At 42.4% G+C, this 17829-nt stretch overlaps 1 protein-coding gene across 1 annotated transcript in view; it reads left to right on the top strand.

Moving 5' to 3' along the window:
• The window catches only part of LOC144693400 (serine/threonine-protein kinase D1), a 193290-nt gene extending 176223 nt beyond the window's left edge, over positions 1–17067 (top strand). Inside the window, exons 12-17 of the mRNA XM_078563280.1 lie at positions 402–508; positions 1064–1225; positions 2745–2843; positions 2988–3255; positions 14296–14381; positions 15916–17067. Coding sequence (XP_078419406.1) covers positions 402–508; positions 1064–1225; positions 2745–2843; positions 2988–3255; positions 14296–14381; positions 15916–16134 — 941 coding nt within the window. The 3' untranslated portion in view covers positions 16135–17067. The remainder of the gene's footprint in view (positions 1–401; positions 509–1063; positions 1226–2744; positions 2844–2987; positions 3256–14295; positions 14382–15915) is intronic.
• Positions 17068–17829: the final 762 nt, after the last annotated feature.

Below are 17829 nucleotides of genomic sequence, written 5' to 3'. Positions count from 1 at the left end.
GGGACGGCCCCGGGGGAGATGTGGCTTCACAAGTGGAACATGAGGATGAGCTTAAATAGTGACTGTGGACATCCAAGTCAGAGCGTCGCCCACATCCTGAACTTCTGCCCTGGTGGCATCTCAACCATTCACACGGCATCAGCTGGTGCCAGTGAACGGATTGTTAACCTTGACTTCAAACTCTAACTGCTTCTCCAGCCATCCGCGTAAAACACAAATCTCACTGCCAGCAATTCCGACATTGACATTGACATTGACTGCCTGGCCATTGATAACCAAACAATGACTAAGAGAGCTGGAGAAGGCAGGAAATGCAATCGAATAATCTAAAATATCACAAGAGAAAATGTTCCAGTGTTACAGTCCACATTTAAAGTTGAATCTTTTTTGCTTGTTTGTAGGTAAACATCGCAAGACAGGGAGAGATGTCGCAATCAAAGTAATTGATAAGCTAAGATTCCCAACAAAGCAGGAAAGTCAGCTTCGGAATGAAGTTGCCATTTTACAGGTAAATGGGGGAGAAATCCTGAACATTGACAGCAAACATTCAGAGGCCTCAGAATTAGCATTGTGTGTGGGTGGGGGTGGGAATGGGGAGGAGTGTTGCCATAGTGGGTTAACACAGCATCCTTTGAGCTTTGAGAGCCAGGATAAAATCCAGTCCTGGGGCGTTGAGAACGGTCTGACAATTGGTTGTCAGAATCCTATGTAAAGCAATTTTGGATATTCCTGGCCCATTTTCCATGGGAATAGAACGGTTAAGGGTTGTTGGGAGAGGGAAGAAGCATTTGTTGTTTGTCACCACTGAAGCTGATGGTTTCATTCTCTAGGGCTGAAATCATCATGAATATAAAAGAATATCAAAAATATATACCTTGTAAATGTAAACTTTTAATGATTTACTTTTTAATTTCAGTGTCCACAATCTAATCTATATCTTACCATAAGATTTTGCTTGTCCACAAAATACTCAAATAATTTATTTTAAAGATACTGTTCCATTTTAAACTTGTATTGTCAATGGGAAAGGACACCTTTTTATAGATACAATTTCTTCACCTAGAATCTGCATCATCCTGGTGTGGTGAATTTGGAATGCATGTTTGAGACTCCAGAAAGAGTGTTTGTTGTCATGGAGAAGCTCCATGGAGACATGCTGGAAGTAATCCTGTCAAGTGAGAAAGGACGGCTGCCAGAACGCATAACAAAGTTTCTTATTACGCAGGTACGTGACAGTTACAAGGGCAAGCAGATTAATAATACGATCTTCAAAACTGACATGTAAATAGCATCATTAATAATACTACTGGTGCACTTTTGCTGAATTCTTTTTAAACAGTTGATAAAACTAGTAACCAGCCTGCAGCTCAAGTGAAGCATCTTTGCTATAAAAATATCTCTAAATGACTTGAACTTGAAAGGATATCTAATATTAAAAAAGCCAATATATGGGACTCAATTTGCAATGTGTTTTGAACCCTTAGCTAGTCTTGTTTAAATTAGAATTAGGGAGAAGCTCAGTCACTTCTGAATTCATATTATAGGTCTGGTCCTCACCCATGATTACTCTGCTGAAATCAATTTGGACCTTGGACAGCACCTGCGCTCACCATCGATACTATTTTTCAGCATACTCTACACATATTCATCAAGTCATTTCTGGTTGTCTCATTTGAGTTTCCTTCCAGCTAGTCATGACATATCCTTTCCATTGCTGCCTTTCACCCTTATGCCTGAGCCATATCACAGATGTGAAGGTCTATCTTTTCTTTCCATCAGTCAAAACTCACGCCTATTATCAAAGGATGTAGATTCTTCTTTGCTAGCATCTTGACTCTGGTTGTCATCCATCTCATGTTGTAACAGTGGAATTAACCCTTAAACTGCTGCCAGATCCAAAAATACTCTTGGCTCCTTGATGAAAATAATTTCCTATTTTTTAAACTTATTGACTATGAAGTAACGATTAGAGCAATCAAGACATGGTAGGTGGGTAAATAGTGGAAATGTAGGTGCACTGATTCCAGACGGGATTTAGGAATGCCTTTCTCACATTCCAGATGGAAAATCACCCAAGAAGATTAAGGATACAGAGTTAGAGGGAGGATAACAAACTGGATTAAAAATTGTTCTTAAATTCAAAATTTACATAAAGACAGCTTAGGAGTTGGGCCAGTTTTTTCAAAGTGGTTGGTGTTCCTCAGGGTACATTTTTGGGGCCACTTCTGTTCCCTGTGTATATCAATGGTTTGGATATGGGTCTAGAGAGAGTGGTGTTAATATTTGCACATGATACTAAAATAGCGGCAGGGGATTATTCTTAATCAGTTGATTGAAAACCAGATTTAAACGTCGATTAACTGAAACCTCAAAATATGAAGACTAACCTTATTGCATCACATATCTATCAGATATGCAATTGAGTGAATTTTGACAATTTCTTGCAAATGGAAAATGGAAACTGCTTGCTGATACCAGTGCAGCCAGGTACCTGTACCTTACTTCGAGATGTAACATTCAAAACGCTCGACACTTCATAGAATTGTGTTGCACATTTTTTTCATCACATTAGCTCAGCTTTCTAAGTTCTACATAGTCTATTCTTCCTTTATTTAATGTCCATAGAGAAATTCTGAGATTAAAGTGAAGTCTGATTCTGCCTATTCCAAAACTATACATTGATAAACAGGAGATATTATTTCCTGGAGAGTGTTTTTTATTAATGTGATCATTTTTTGAAACAGATACTTGTTGCTTTGCGACATCTTCATTTTAAGAACATAGTTCACTGTGACTTGAAACCCGAGAACGTGCTGCTGGCATCAGCGGACCCCTTGCCACAGGTTAGAGTGAATATATTATCTTAGTCTCTGAACACAGATCCTGTAGGTTTTCTAGCTTTACATTTCTGTACAATGCTTTTTTTTGCAGATTGTTGCGCCTAATCATTTTAATTCTCATCACACCTGGTGCTTTTCTAAATATAGGTCAAGCTTTGTGACTTTGGATTTGCACGTATAATTGGGGAGAAGTCTTTCAGGCGTTCTGTGGTGGGAACGCCAGCATATTTGGCTCCAGAAGTGCTTCGGAACAAAGGTTATAACCGATCGTTAGATATGTGGTCTGTAGGCGTTATCGTCTATGTCAGTCTTAGTGGCACCTTTCCATTTAATGAGGATGAAGACATTCATGATCAAATCCAGAATGCTGCTTTCATGTATCCACCTAATCCCTGGAAGGAGATCTCCCTTGAAGGTAAATATATTAAACGGACTCATTAAAACACAGAACTGGGGTGTAAGAAGCAAGATAAAAATATTTCAATATTTCTCATTTCATTTCAAAGTTCAAAGGGAGATTCAGCCTCTTTCTCTGAAGGACAACATTGCTGTTATGATATTGCTCACCTTTAATCCATTTGCAGAGTAAAAATTAGACCAAAGAGTAATCACCTCCTTAATATCTTTGGTAGGTATGAACGCAATATTCAACCAGGCACACATCCTGAATATTTACTCATCTGTAACATGGTTTGATGTAACATTGTGATATCTTCACATCTTCACGGAAGTGAACATTGGAATTCTGTTGCTCATTGATCTCCATTCAGTAATACTTTGGCTCATCTACTTTGTGTTCAAGGATTTTCCTAAAGCAAGCATAAATAGTGGCCCGGAATTTCACTCCCGAGTCAGGTGGCAGGAACTCGCAGCAATCGCCTTGGGAGAAACTCACTCGAATGGCGGGATCTTCACTCTGGGGTGTGGGATGGGGTCGGGCCTGCTGTGCATGGATGCAGATTGGAGGCGGCAATAGGGGCTGCTGTGTACCATGGGTGGCTCTTCCAAAGCCCCGGCTCGATTGTCTCAGACTTTGTCCTAGTTGTTTTGTGAAATATGAGGCCCTATGGCCCTCACTGCTTATACCGCCTCACCTTTCACTTAGTCCACATAACCCATCCATGCCACCTCATGTCCCCCCACCATCCCTAATGGCTCCTCATGCCCTCCATGCCAAATTACGCCAATTCGCCCACCACCACTGAGGGTGGCAAGGGTGCAGAAAGTACTCTGGTGGACAACCTCAATATCCATCACCAAGAGTGGCTCGGTAGCATCACTACTGACAGAGCTGGCCGTGTTCCTAAATGACATAGCTGCTAGACTGGGTCTGCGTCAGGTGGTGAGGGAACCAACAAGAGGGAAAAACATACTTAACCTCATCCTAACCAACCTGCCTGCCGCAGATGCATCTGTTCATGACAGTATCAGTAGGAGTGACCATTGCACAAACCTTGTGGAGACGAAGTACCATCTTCACATTGCGGATACCCTCCATTGTGTTGTGTGGCACTACCAGCGTGCTAAATGGGATAGATTTCGAATAAATCTAGCAACTCAAGACTGGGCATCCATTAGGTGTTGTGGACCAACAGCAGCAGCAGAATTGTATTCGAACACAATCTGTAACCTCATGGCCCAGCACATCCCCCACTCTACCATTACCATCAAACCAGGGGATAAAGCCAGAAGCAGCACCACGTAAACCTAAAAATGAGGTGTGAAGCTACAGCACAGGACTACTTGCATGTCTGGGTACTTGTGCTCCAGAACTTGCTGTGCTCCTAGCCAAGCTGTTCCAGTACAGCTAGAACTCAGGCAACTATCCGACAATGTGGAAAATTGCCCAGGTATATCCTGCACACAAAAAACAGGATAAGCCCAGTCCGACCAATTACCGTCCCATCAGTCTATTCTCCATCATCAGTAAAGTAATGGGAGGGGTCATCAACAGTGCTACCAAGCAGCACTTGCTTAGCAATAACCTGCTCACTGACGCCCAGTTTGGGTTCTGCCATGTTTACTCAGCTTCTGACCTCATTACAGCCTTGGCTCAAACTTGGACAAAAGAGCTGAACTCCCGAGGTTAGGTGCAAGTGTCTGCCCTTGACATCAAGGCAGCATTTGACCGAGTGTGGCCTCAAGGAGCCCGAGCAAAACTGGAGTCAATGGGAATCAGGGGGAAAACTCTCTGCTGGTTGGAGTCATACTTAGCACAAAGGAAGATGGTTGTGGTTGTTGGAGGTCAATCATCTCAGCTCCAGGAAATCACTGCAGGAGTTCCTCAGATTAGTGCCCTAGGCCCAACCATCTTCAGCTACTTCATCAATGACCTTCCTTTCATCATAAATTCAGGAGTGGGGATGTTCGCTGATGAATGCACAATGTTTAGCACCATTTGTGACTCCTCAGATATTGAAGCAGTCCATATCCAAATGCAGCAAGACCTGGACAATATCCAGGCTTGGGCTGACAAGTGGCAAGTAACATTCGCGCCACACAAGTGTCAGGCAATGACTATCTCCAACAAGAGAGAATCTAGGCATTGCCCCTTGATGTTCAATGACATTACCATCAGTGAATCTCCCACTATCAACATCCTGGGGGTTACCATTGACCAGAAACTGAACTGGACTAGCCATATAAATACTGTGGCTACCCGAGCCGGTTAAAGACTAGAAATCCTGCAGCGAGTAACTCACCTCCTGACTCCCCAGAGCCTGTGCACCATCTACAAGGCACAAGTCAGGAGTGTAATTAAATAATCTCCACTTGCCTGGATGAGTGCAGCTCCAACAACACCCAAGAAGACACCATCCAGGAAAATGAAGCCCCCTTCATTGGCACCACATCCACAAGCATTCACTCTCTCCACCACCAAAGCACAGTAGCAGCAGTGTGTACCATCTACAAGATGCACTGCAGAAACTCACCAAGGCTCATTCGGCAGTACCTTCCAAACCCATGACCACTACCATCTAGAAGGACAAGGGCAGCAGATAGATGGGAACACCACCACCTGGAAGTTCCCCTCCAAGCCACTCACCACCCTGACTTGGAAATATATCACTGTTCCTTCACTGTTTCTGGGTCTAAATCCTGGAACTCCCTCTCTAACAGCACTGTGGGTGTACCTGCTTCATAGGACTACAGCAGTTCAAGAAGTCAGCTCACCACCACCTTCTCAAGGGCAATTAGGGATGGGCAATAAATGCTGGCCTAGCCAATGACCCTCATATCCCGTAAATGAATAATAAAAAACCCTTTGCCCTTACACCCTCCATGCTAACTCACCCAGTATCCACCATGGGCAGACATCAAGGGCCATGTTGAGATGAAGTAAAATAAAATTCTAAACATCTATTACAGTCTTTTCTATAGTAAAAAAAGCAATCCTGTTCATGGAAGCCTATTCAAAACATTTAAATTGCCTCAAGTACTTAGTCTCTTACAAAACAAAAATGCCTGTATTCATAACCTCACAACAAAGCCAGCTAATCCTTCAATGACCTCTTTGAGCTGTCAATCAAACTATGAACTTAGGATCCCCTACTGAAATAATGATTGAGTATTAATAATGGCATAATAGTAGCCTTGGGGTAATGTCAACAAACAGCTATTGTAACTGCTAGAAGAGATTGTTTTCAACTCTCATTGACACAAGCAGGCTGCTTTTTTAATTTTTAAAGGCCTTGGGATTTAAATGACTTCGCAGTTCAACAGTTGCCCAGACATTGGGCTGGATTTTACACTCCCCCCTCCCCCCACCACAAGGCGTGTTTTCAGTGCAAGTGTGTAAAATACGAGGGGTGCCTAGCCCACCACCTTCCTGTCCACCCTCAAGCGGACCCCTGTAATGCCTTAGGTGGCAGGTGCTGACATCGGCTGCCTGCCCGCACACTTAAATAAATTATTAAAGGTCAAATGAGCGTATTACCCAGCCAACTGACCAGGATAAAACATTGCTCACGGCATAATATGGCTGGTATGGGCAGGCGGGGAGCAGTGGGCAGGCCAAGTTGAAAAAAGGCAGAAGGAAACGGGGGCTCATCATTCGGGGGGTGCCCTGCGTGCATCAGAAGCACCCCCCCCAAAGTTGTCACCACCCCTTTCGTTCCTCACTGCTGCCCTCCCAATCCCAGCCCCCCACAACACCCCCCCACCCCCACCCCCTTTGCTGGACTCTCGGATCACTCCCCTCACTAAATGCCCAGAATTTACCTGGCTTCAACATCCATCTTCTCTTTTCCCTGCTCCTCCTCTAAGTCCCAGCAGTGCCCCCTACTGAGCTCTCGGACCTGCCAGGGCTGCTCGAGCTGCCAGCCAATCAGATTGACCAGCAGCTCCTGGGGGTGGGACTTCTTCTCACTGTGGGGAGGAAGTTCCTCTCCCATTTAGTTTATCCCAATGGCAGCGCTCTCTGGCTGCAGAGTGGGCTTCTTGTGGGTGGGTGGCTGTCGGCCAACTCTCCTTCCACGAGTTGTGTTTTTGGGTGGGGGGGAGCGGTGGGGTGGAGGGGGGGGGAGCGGGGTGAGCAGTCCAACACCCTGTAAAATCCAGCGCCTTATCCTCCATCATGAGCACTAAAAATTCCTGACTCCCACATTGAATCCTAATGCCCCTGCTGAGTTTAGGTTTCCCTCCATGTGTCAATCATGCCTCACCCCCTTTCCGCTAACAGAGAAAATGGGGTCTGTCAAAGACGGGGTGGGCAGGACTTCCAGATCCGGAGACCCTCCCAGCATTTTTAAAGGTCCACAGAGTCTCCATGACTCCTCAAAGATCTGGGCCATTGTGCCCCTTATTTGCTTCCAGTTTGAATTTTATATTTTCCCCTATTTAGACATTGTGGTTTCTGAGTCCAAAAGAATTGTCAAAAATGCAACGATTTGCTGATAATTTCAGAGAAATTGTCAGATTGGCAATAGTTGTGATAATGAGGAGTGCTGTGCAATAGCTGCAATATAAACAGTCGTTGTGAAGTACAGAGTGATGATGAAAAAATAGATTTTTGTTGAAGCTTTTCATCTTGCACTCATCAGGACAATTTGCAAGAAAATAAATCCAAGGGAGACAACATATTTATACTGTATGAAAAGAGAGTGCGTATTGGTTAGCAAGTGGACTCTGATTGGCAGAAGCGTTGCCATGGAGAATCCACGGGTTGATGGTGGCTGACAGTTAACTGCCAAGCATTGTTTGAAATTTAAGCCAGGCAGCTTGACGCTGATTGGTCAAGGCGTTGCCTTGAGGAATGAACCAGAAAATGGCTGCCACTTATATTTGTTGTCTCCCTTGAATTTGTATTCTTGAGAAATGTCCTGATGAGTGCAAGACGAAAAGCTGCAGTATAACTACAGCTCACTGTCTAAAATAATTCGGGTCATTCCTGCATCATATTTAAATTTATAACGCAAGGAACAGAAAAGAGCTGAGTGGCCTGGTTTCACACATGCTCATAAGGAGATTTAAATAATGTAACAGTAACAGGATAACAATATTAGTTTATCAGTTAGTTGCTGATGTGACAGCAAACATATCAAAGCACATAGCTTCTTGTGGAAACAGGGTTATATAAATCACAAATAGAACTGAACGCCAGTCTATCTTTGCCATCTCTATTCATGTTATGTGACAGCCTTTTGGTAAAGCTGAGTTATTTAAACATCCCAGAGGGAAACTTTAAACAACTGTCATAACCTATAATTTTAAGTGGTATGTTTGAGGTGCAACTCTAAATTCAGGAATCAGACCACCAGTTCTCAAGAGGTTTTATATTAAACTAAATGAAACATTTTATTAATTTACATGGGTTAAAATATATACACATGGCTACAAATTACTACTATCATAACTTTTAACAAATTCCCAAACTAATCTCCATTAAGTCAACAGCAACCCATAGACTTAACCAGACACCAGGCAAAGTATTTTCACCTTATGAATTAAAAATGAGGTTCCTCTACCTTTGGTTCCTGCGGAGACAGTTTAAGGCTTACAGCTACTTTGATCTTACATTGCCTCTGCTCTGCACACGTGAAAACTGTTATTGGTTATATCCAGCACAGCTCATTGAATGTAAAATTCTCATTGTATCACCAGCCTCATTGAACCCCACCTCTTCTCACAATAAAACTACTTTCATAGTACCAATTTTATTAGTAATATAAATATATTGCTTGGTCTCTGCTAGCTAGGTGCCAAACTTCACCCCACTTCTTGAATGCTCTGTTCAAAAAATGCAAATACGCCTCTACTTCTTTGTTTACATCTCAAAACTAGTACACATAGAAGCACCCAGAGTAGCTTGCTTTAATCCAATTAAGACATACCCACAGACCAAATCTCTATTTTAAAAGAAAAATATTTTCCAATAATATTATATATATTAATAGCTTCATGACAATTGAATTATACTTTTAATTTCAGAAACTATAATGCACTTATATTTGGAGAAAATATTTAAAGTGTATTCCTTGTTCCTTTTTCTCCACTGCCCTCCTGAGGGCACCTTCTCATGGTGTCACAAGCCATTGTTCTTCATGTGTATCATGTGAATCCGGACTGAGAGTGTTGGCGGGCTGTTGAAGAATTTAGGATATCACAGCCAGGCTAGATCAAGGTCTAGAAACTTTGGTTCCTTAGAGCCTGGGTTTTCATAATGTAGCAGAGCTTCCGTCAGCAGGTGGGGATGGTGGGTAGAGTACCAGGCAGGGGGCTGGTCAGCCCCTGTGGGCTGTCTGTGCAGAGAACAGTGTCTTTGGCAGGCTGGGTGGAGCAGAACCAGGTGCTATGAGGTGAGCTGAGAGCAGCAGCAAGGAGCCCAAGGTTTGTGAGTTGCAACGTGGTAAGTGCCAAGGCCAAAAACGGTGCAGCTCGAAGCCTCTGACGGTGGCTGGAGAGACGGCAAGGGGAATTGGGGCAGGCAGACAGCTGCTGGAGAACTGGGCAGACTGCCCAAATAGCACCCTGAGATCTGAGACACCTGGAGGAGAGGAAGATTCCCTTCGTGTCTGGGAGATGAGGTAACCTGGTTCACATGGATCACAGGAAGTTAGCAGTAGGAGGTCCACCAACTGAACTCTGCTACCTGGCTGGTTAGAGATCAGGAGTTAAACTTTAAACAGTATCCAGGTGGATCTGGAGTGTTGGTCATGAATGTCCATTGTAAATAAATTGTTTCTCAGAGTAAAGCTTTTCCATTAATGTTTATAAAGATTTGATACCAATGGAATAATGGATCCCTGGTTTATAATCTTCATGTAGTCGGTATGCTTGAATCCCATATGACAATAAGAATGTAAGAATTAGGAGCCAGAGTAGGTCATTCAGACCCTCAGGCCTGCTCTGCCATTCAATAAGACTCTGGCTGATCTGATTGTGGCTTGAACTCCACATTGCAGCCAGTCCCCATCTCCTTTGACATTCCTATAGATCAAAAATCTGTCTAACTCAGCCTTAAAGATATTCAGTGACCCAACCTCTACTGCTCTCTGGGGAAAAGAATTCCAAAGACTCACAACCCCCCCTGAGAGAAGAAATTCCTCCTTATCTCCATCTTAGTGGGAAACCCCTTATTCCCAAACTATAGTCCCTAGCTTCAGATTCTCTCACAAAGGGAAATATCCTTTCAGGATTTACCCTGTCAAGCCCCCTCAGAATCCTATATGTTTCAATAAAATCACCTCTCATTCTTCTAAACTCCAATAAGTATAGGCTCAACATGCTCAATCTTCCCTCATAAAACAATCCCTTCGTCCCAGGAATCAATCTAGCGAACATTCACTGAACTGCCTCCACTAGAAATATATCCCTCTTAAAATAAGACCAAAACTGCACACAGACCTCTAGGTGTGGCCTGAACATTGCCCTGTACAGTTGTAGCAAGACTTTCTTACTTCTATACTCCAGCACCCTTGCAATAAAGTCCAACATTCTATTTGCCTTCCTCAATTCTTGCTGTATCAGCATGCTAACTTCTTGTGATTCATGTACAAGGGCACCCAGATCCCTCTGTACTGCAGCATTCTGTAGTCTCTCTCCTATTAAATAATATTCTGCTTTCCTATTATTCCTACCAAAGTGGACTACCTCATATTTTCCCACAATATACGCCATCTGCCAAATTTTGGCCCAGTCTTATCCCTTTGCTGAACCTTTTTGTCCTCCTCACAACTTACTTTCCCACCCATCTTTCTATTGCCAGCAAATTTGGCAACAATACAGTCTGTCCCTTCATCCAATTCATTGATATAGATCATAAATAGTTGAGGTCCCAGCACTGACCCCTGTCGTGCTTCCCTAGTTCCAGTTTGCCAATCTGAAAATGACCCATTTATCGTGACTCTCTGTTTTCTGTAAGTTAGCCAATCTTCTATCTAAGCTGATATATTGCCCCAACAGTATGTCTTGTGCAATAACCATTTAGGTGGCACTTTATCAAATGCCTTTAGGGAGTCGAAATATACTGGTTCCTCTTTATTCATCCTGTTCATTATATCCTCAAAGAACAGGAATAAGTTTGTCAAACATGATTTCCCTTTCACTAAACCATGTTGACCCTGCTTGATTGTATTATGATTGTTTTTAATGTTCTGATACTACTTCTTTAACAATGGATTCCAACATCTTCCAATGTCAGATATTAGCCTAACTGATCTCTAGTTTCCTGTTTTCTGTCTCCACCCTTTCCTGAATAGAGGTGTTACATTTGTGTTTTTTGGATCTGTTGGGGCCTTTCCAGAATCTAGGGAATTTTGGAAGATTACAACCAATGCATCCCTGCAGTCATCTCTTTTAAGACATTAGGATGCAGACCATCAGGTCTAGGGAACTTGTCTCATAAATTTGCCTTGTACATTTTCTCTATTGATAATGTTTGCTTTAAGTTCATCCATCTCTTTTGCCCCCTGATTTTTTTTGCTATTTTTGGGACTCTTTTAGTGCCTTCTCCCTTGAAGACAGCTACAACATACATGTTCAAAGTCTCTGCCATTTCCTTGTTTTCCGTTAATTCCCCAGTCTCACTCTCTAAAGGGCCAATGTTCACTTTAGCCACTCTTTTCCTTTTTATATTCAAGTAGAAGTTCTTACTGTCAGTTTTTATATTTCTTGTTAGTTTCCTCTGATAATCTATTCTCACTCTATTTTTTCAGTCATCCTTTGCTGCCTTTCAGAGCTGTAGTTGCCGTTTTGTGTCCAAAATTCTGGTCTGTGCCATGCTCGACTCCATTTTGGTAAAGACCAAACAGGAGATGTATTTTATGCACATCAGAAACAGGTCTTAGGCCAATAATTTGTGTGAAGCAGGGGCCCCTCACCTGCCTCTGCTCCCTCTGGAAACTTTGCCTTGTGCCTGGGGCAGCCAGCACCAGGGCTGAAGGCTGCGGGAAATCTAGTTCTCAGCCGTACGCAATGAAGGAAGGGTTTATACCTCACTTTAATCACTGTCACTCCTAGTCCTGCGATCTCCGATCTGACTCCCCGCTCTGACCTCCAGGCTCCGTGGATCTCCTACCACCACCCCCCTCACCCCCTCCTCCCCCCCTCCCCCTCCCACCCCCACACCACCCTCCCCCACCCCCCCCCCCCCCCCCCCCCCCCACCGACCCCTGGCCACCCGATTTCAAACTAAGGCCCTCGTCCCCAGCAATACTGCAAATTACAGCAACCTTCTTTCCAAAATTCCCACAGCATCCCCCAATTGTGGTCTAAGGCCAGCTGTTCCTTCTCCAGACCTCTTGTGATCTTATCCAATCACTTACCTGAATATTCACACAGGAACCTGTGCTGGCCCCAACTACTGCAACTTCTACATAATAATGAGGTCTGAGAATCAAAATTCCAGGCTCCTTGGCCCAAACAATGGGCTCTGCTGAACTTCTCAGCCTTGGTCTTTACTCAACATCCATGTCTTCACTTTCCAGTGGGAGTCACTAGACATAATCTGGGTAATTTCCCCCATCATTGGTGAACTATAGTGCAAACTTGCTGAGAACAACTAACACAGTATGGATCATACCTGGTGACACATTTGAAAACAATGCTGCAAATACTCAAACAGAATGTGATTCCATTTAGTGTGCAATAGTTTAGCCTCTAACATAGCAGATGCCATTCACAAGAAGTGATTGTAAAATGTATAACTGCATTCACTTTCAGAATAATGGGCCAGATCTTCCGGTCTCTGGACAGTCCGAGACGAGATGGACTCTGGAAGATTTGCTTAGGAACCCCTTGGAAGTCCCAACACAAGGACTCCACAGGAATTGTCTGGGGAGTTTCAACTTCCGATGGATAATCCCCCTGCTCCTCCAAAAAAGTCTCTGACTCTGAGTGAGAGTTTGGATGGTTCGGACTCACCTGGATAGTTACCCAGGAAATGTTAGAATAGCCACTGACCTTGCCAAACCCCTGACTCCCCCCGACTCTCTGACCCTCCCCGAGCCACCTCCTCTGCCCTGACCATCTGACTCACTCCTCCGACTCTATGACTCTCCCCTGACCCACCGACTCCCCACTGGCCCACCAGCTCTGCCCTTGCCCTCCGACTCCCCGCTGACCCTCCGATTCCTCCCGGCACTTTGACTCCACCCTCACTCTCCAACTACCTCCAACCCACCAGCTCTGCCCTAATCCTCCGACCCAACCTCACCACCCTGACACCTACAACCCTGCCACCCTATCCAACTGGCACCCTACCCAGCTGGTACCCTACCCAGCTGGTACCCTACCCAGCTGGTACCCTATCCACTTATCTCATGCACCAACACAGTGAAAAGCTATTTAAATGTCCCAAAGCATTTTGATGGGCTACTGAATGATGACTTACCAAAATACAGCAGTTAGTGCCATAGAAAGGGATGTGGTTTGGCCATCCTGACAATCCTGCACTGACGGGAAGGACTCCCAACTGGTATGCCCTGCATTTCTGAAGAGGCCCAATATGGAAGTCTGAGCCAGAAATGCAGAGCTCCGGCATTGGGTATGAAAATAGGAGTAGAGTGACAATCCGATGGTGAATGCCACTTCTCGGACGATTCAGCCCAACCTTGTGTACCTCAGCGTTTTTCATTTATCTCCGAGTGACTGTTTAACTTGGTGATTTTTGTTTCATAAAACCTCAATGTAACATGAGAACAAACTACTGCAATAAGCAGCAATCACACCAGTAAATGGAATTGCTTGTGTCTGCCAAAGCATTTGTAAATGGCCTTTATAATTCATGTCAAATGTGCGTTTTTTTTGTGATTGTTCATTCAGCTGAATGATGATGATGGATAGCTTTTGAAGTCTGTAGCCCCAGGGTCAAGTTCACAGAGCCAGCACTTGACCCTTCAGATAAGCTTTATTTTGTTTGCATGCATTTACTGTTTTCATTGACATACTTTATAATCTAAATTCCATTTCTGTATTTCAGAAGTGCACACCAATTGATTGCTTTTTTATATTCCAGCTATTGACGTCATCAATAATCTATTGCAAGTAAAAATGAGAAAACGTTTTAGCGTGGACAAGTCTCTCAGTCATCCTTGGTTGCAGGTCAGATTACTTCCTTTTCTACAATTGTCTTCTGCACAGTCTGTCATTTCTTAAGCCAATCTTGGAAGATGCTTTTGAATTATCAACTGAAGAACTGTCTATCCCAGATTAGTATAAAAATTCAGGAATGGAATTGTTTGTCAATGTTTCCTTTTACAAATAAGTTGCTCTCAATTCATTTTTGTTAACCCCCTTCAAAACATCCCTGGGAACTAGACCTTGCAGACTGAACTGCATTTTGTTTGGTCCTAGTCACTTCTCATTTTTTATCTTGAAATTGGCTAGGATGTTATTAACACTCCCTATAATGGAAAAAGAGTGAGTACATAGATTTTCAGATCTATGTGTATATTGCGGGTCAGTCCAATCTTGTATCCTATCAAGATCACTACTGCCCTGGATGTCATCTTTGCTATGCGAGTATTTGTACTTTAGCTAGGTTTTTAAAGCCCTTTGCATTAGTTGATTTTAATGTGATTGTTACAAGTTTGTATTTGCTGTCAATAACCTTTTAGGTTCAGTGACATCAGTCACTCACATAACTTTCTTTGACATTGTGGAGTGGACTCACGGGGTGAGAATCATCACCTGTTTCCCACTCCACCTGTTTCTACTTCCCATTGATTTCAACAGGGGAGACGATCGGGTGAAGGGCAAAACAGGCTGCAGATTCACGATTGCTCATTGGCTTACTACCCAAGTCAAATTTCATAGCTCCACTGCCCAACATCAACTTATTTGACAGTATTACATAGGAGGGGCAACAATCCCCTTGACATACGTACAGGATATCAAACCATTCACATCTGGGTTCCTGCAATCATTCAGTCAGCAGATTGTTAACCTTCAAGTGAGATGAGGCTGGGATGATTCATTAAGCTATTTTATTTTTCCTATGGCAAGTGAACATCCAGGCCATGGTTATGATTGGATTCAATTAAATCAGCACAACTGCCTATCTATAGTAATACAAAATAAGGAACATGCTGTGCTTCTCACATTGATGGTCATCATGTTTGACTTAACAAAATTATTTTTCTGTGCGCTTCTACATCCTAACCATCTGAGTCTAGGCAAAAGCCTGCCCTAACAGCCGTCTGCTTAAAAACTGGCCAATGTGCACTTTTGTCCCTATTTTAAACTCATCTGTTCACAAGTAGAGAGGTTGGCCTATGTCAGAGAGCCTCTGCTGAGTGCAGGAGCAGAGACTTCCCAACAAAATGGGTGTGAGATGTTTATCAATTACTGAGACAGGCTCACAATTTGCTTATTGTTTTGGGTGTTTGGAAAAGGTCTTCAATTGTCCAGCTCATTAGCGTTTTAACCACCTTTCAGTTTGGTGTTTTTTTTAATTGTTTGACAGTACTTCAAAAATATTTTTTCCCAAAAGCCCTTCTGTGGAATAAAAGTCCAAAAATCCCAGAAGGTGATTATGTTAGCAAGAAAAATTCTCCCTAATGGTTTGTAAAATTTGTAAACAGCCTCGTGTTGGCTTTGAAGCTTGATTATTTCTTTTCTTCGTTTTGTCCTGAAGGACTACCAAACATGGCTGGATCTACGAGAGCTTGAGTGCAAATTTGGAGAACGCTATATCACTCATGAGAGCGATGATTCCCGCTGGGAACAGTTTGCTGGACAGCATGGCTTGGAGTATCCAACACACCTAGTCAATCATAAAACGGTTTACAGTGAGAACACTGAGATAGAAGAGACAGAAATGAAGGCTTTGAGTGAACGTGTCAGCATTCTTTGAAAGGAAATAGAACTCAAAGTATTGTAACAAGAATACCAGCAAGTGGAATGAACCTTCATCAAATAACTGCAATGTCTGCCCTAACCATAGAAAGGAGGAATGCTTGCTAATTTCTACTGATGACTGTAAACTTGCAAAGCAACTGCCATTCTAAAACACAGTTTCAACCCCAGTTCTCCTACTCCAATAATGAAACTTTAATGTACTATTAAGACTCTTTCAACTTTGGCAAGTTCACTTATTTCTTTTCAAGCAGCATTGTGCATATATGTTTATGTGGAGGCGACTATGTTCTGTGCACCCTGTGCTAATGGCAAGCACTAAATCTATAACTTGCAAGTTAATAGATTGTATTTTTTTTTCATTCCATAAACAGTTTCCAGTGTGCCTTTGCTGGTGACTATTTCCATCTATCTACAATGCACCCCAGTCAGGGGGGAGAACTAATTTGTAAATTTTGCTTTATAAAGTATTTTTAACCTCTTTCAGTATTTAGCTCTATGCCAACTCTTGGAAGAGTATAACATTATAGCTGTTCTGTGAACAATTTTCAGCTTGTTAAGAACAAAGGATTTAAAAAAAAAATTCATGTAACCTTTGGGATATCCACGTCCAAAATGTATAGCTTATCAACAACAAACTGCAACGAGGAATAATACTCAAGATGTACAGTGACTTGTTTTATATACAAATGTCAGCTGCTCTTGTAAACCTTAATGCCTTAGTTATGGTAACTCATACAGGATTGGTCAGGTTGAATTCTGCTACTTCCTTTATGTTGTAGCATTTTAACTAAAAATTGCTTGATACCATGTGACCTCTGTTTAAATGGTTTGAATTAATTAAAATTATGTTAAAATGGGTCTATTCAGGAAATTTCATGTCCAAGTGACTTAGAATATTTTTGGCTTCAGAATTAAAGACAGGATCAAGCTTTTGAACTCTGTGGCATATGGTTATAAGATTCTTGTTATGGCACAGCAGATGGTAAATGCCAAGCTGTCCAACTCCCAGAGGGAAACTTGAAACAGCTGCCACAACTGTTTTGCAATTTGTATTGTATTTCAAGATGTGTGCCTTGAATTCAGCACTGATAAGTCCACAGAGGCTTAGAGGTTTTTTGACAAAACTAAATTAAAGATTTATTAATAGAAGAAAAGATTTTAAGCACATTCATAGGTCTGCAAATTACTACTATAGTAACTCCTAAATCCACTAATTAATCTGACTCCCAGTTACACCTCCATTAGGGCAACAGTAAAACAAAATAGATTTCAACAGACCCAAGCAAAGCGCACAATACCCTGGACAGGGAGATTCAAAATGAGTTTTCTTAACTTCGGTTTGTGTAGACTTGAGGAGGCTGGAGGCTTTTCACAACTTGTTTTAGATCTTAGAATGTATTCCCCCTTACACATAACCTCATCTCCTTTATACATGTTTCTCCCTTTTTAATGTAAATTCCGTTGTTCCAATATGTATTTGCAACTTTAATTTTCTCATAATATAATTCTTTCATAGCACTCATATTATCAGTAATCTTTGGGGAAAATAAACACACTGTTTGGCTTAACTTCTTTTGGCTAGGTGTAACATTTTACCATTTCTTTGAAATTCAAACTAACCTAATTTATCTAAAAATGCACATTCCCTCACACCTCACATTCTAAAACTTCAGCCATGTTTAAGTATTTA

This window comes from Cetorhinus maximus, chromosome 18, assembly GCF_964194155.1.
Source record: "Cetorhinus maximus chromosome 18, sCetMax3.hap1.1, whole genome shotgun sequence".
In the NCBI taxonomy this organism is placed as follows: domain Eukaryota; kingdom Metazoa; phylum Chordata; class Chondrichthyes; order Lamniformes; family Cetorhinidae; genus Cetorhinus; species Cetorhinus maximus.
Note: the sequence above shows the minus strand (reverse complement) of the source record. Positions and strands in the feature narration are given on the sequence as shown.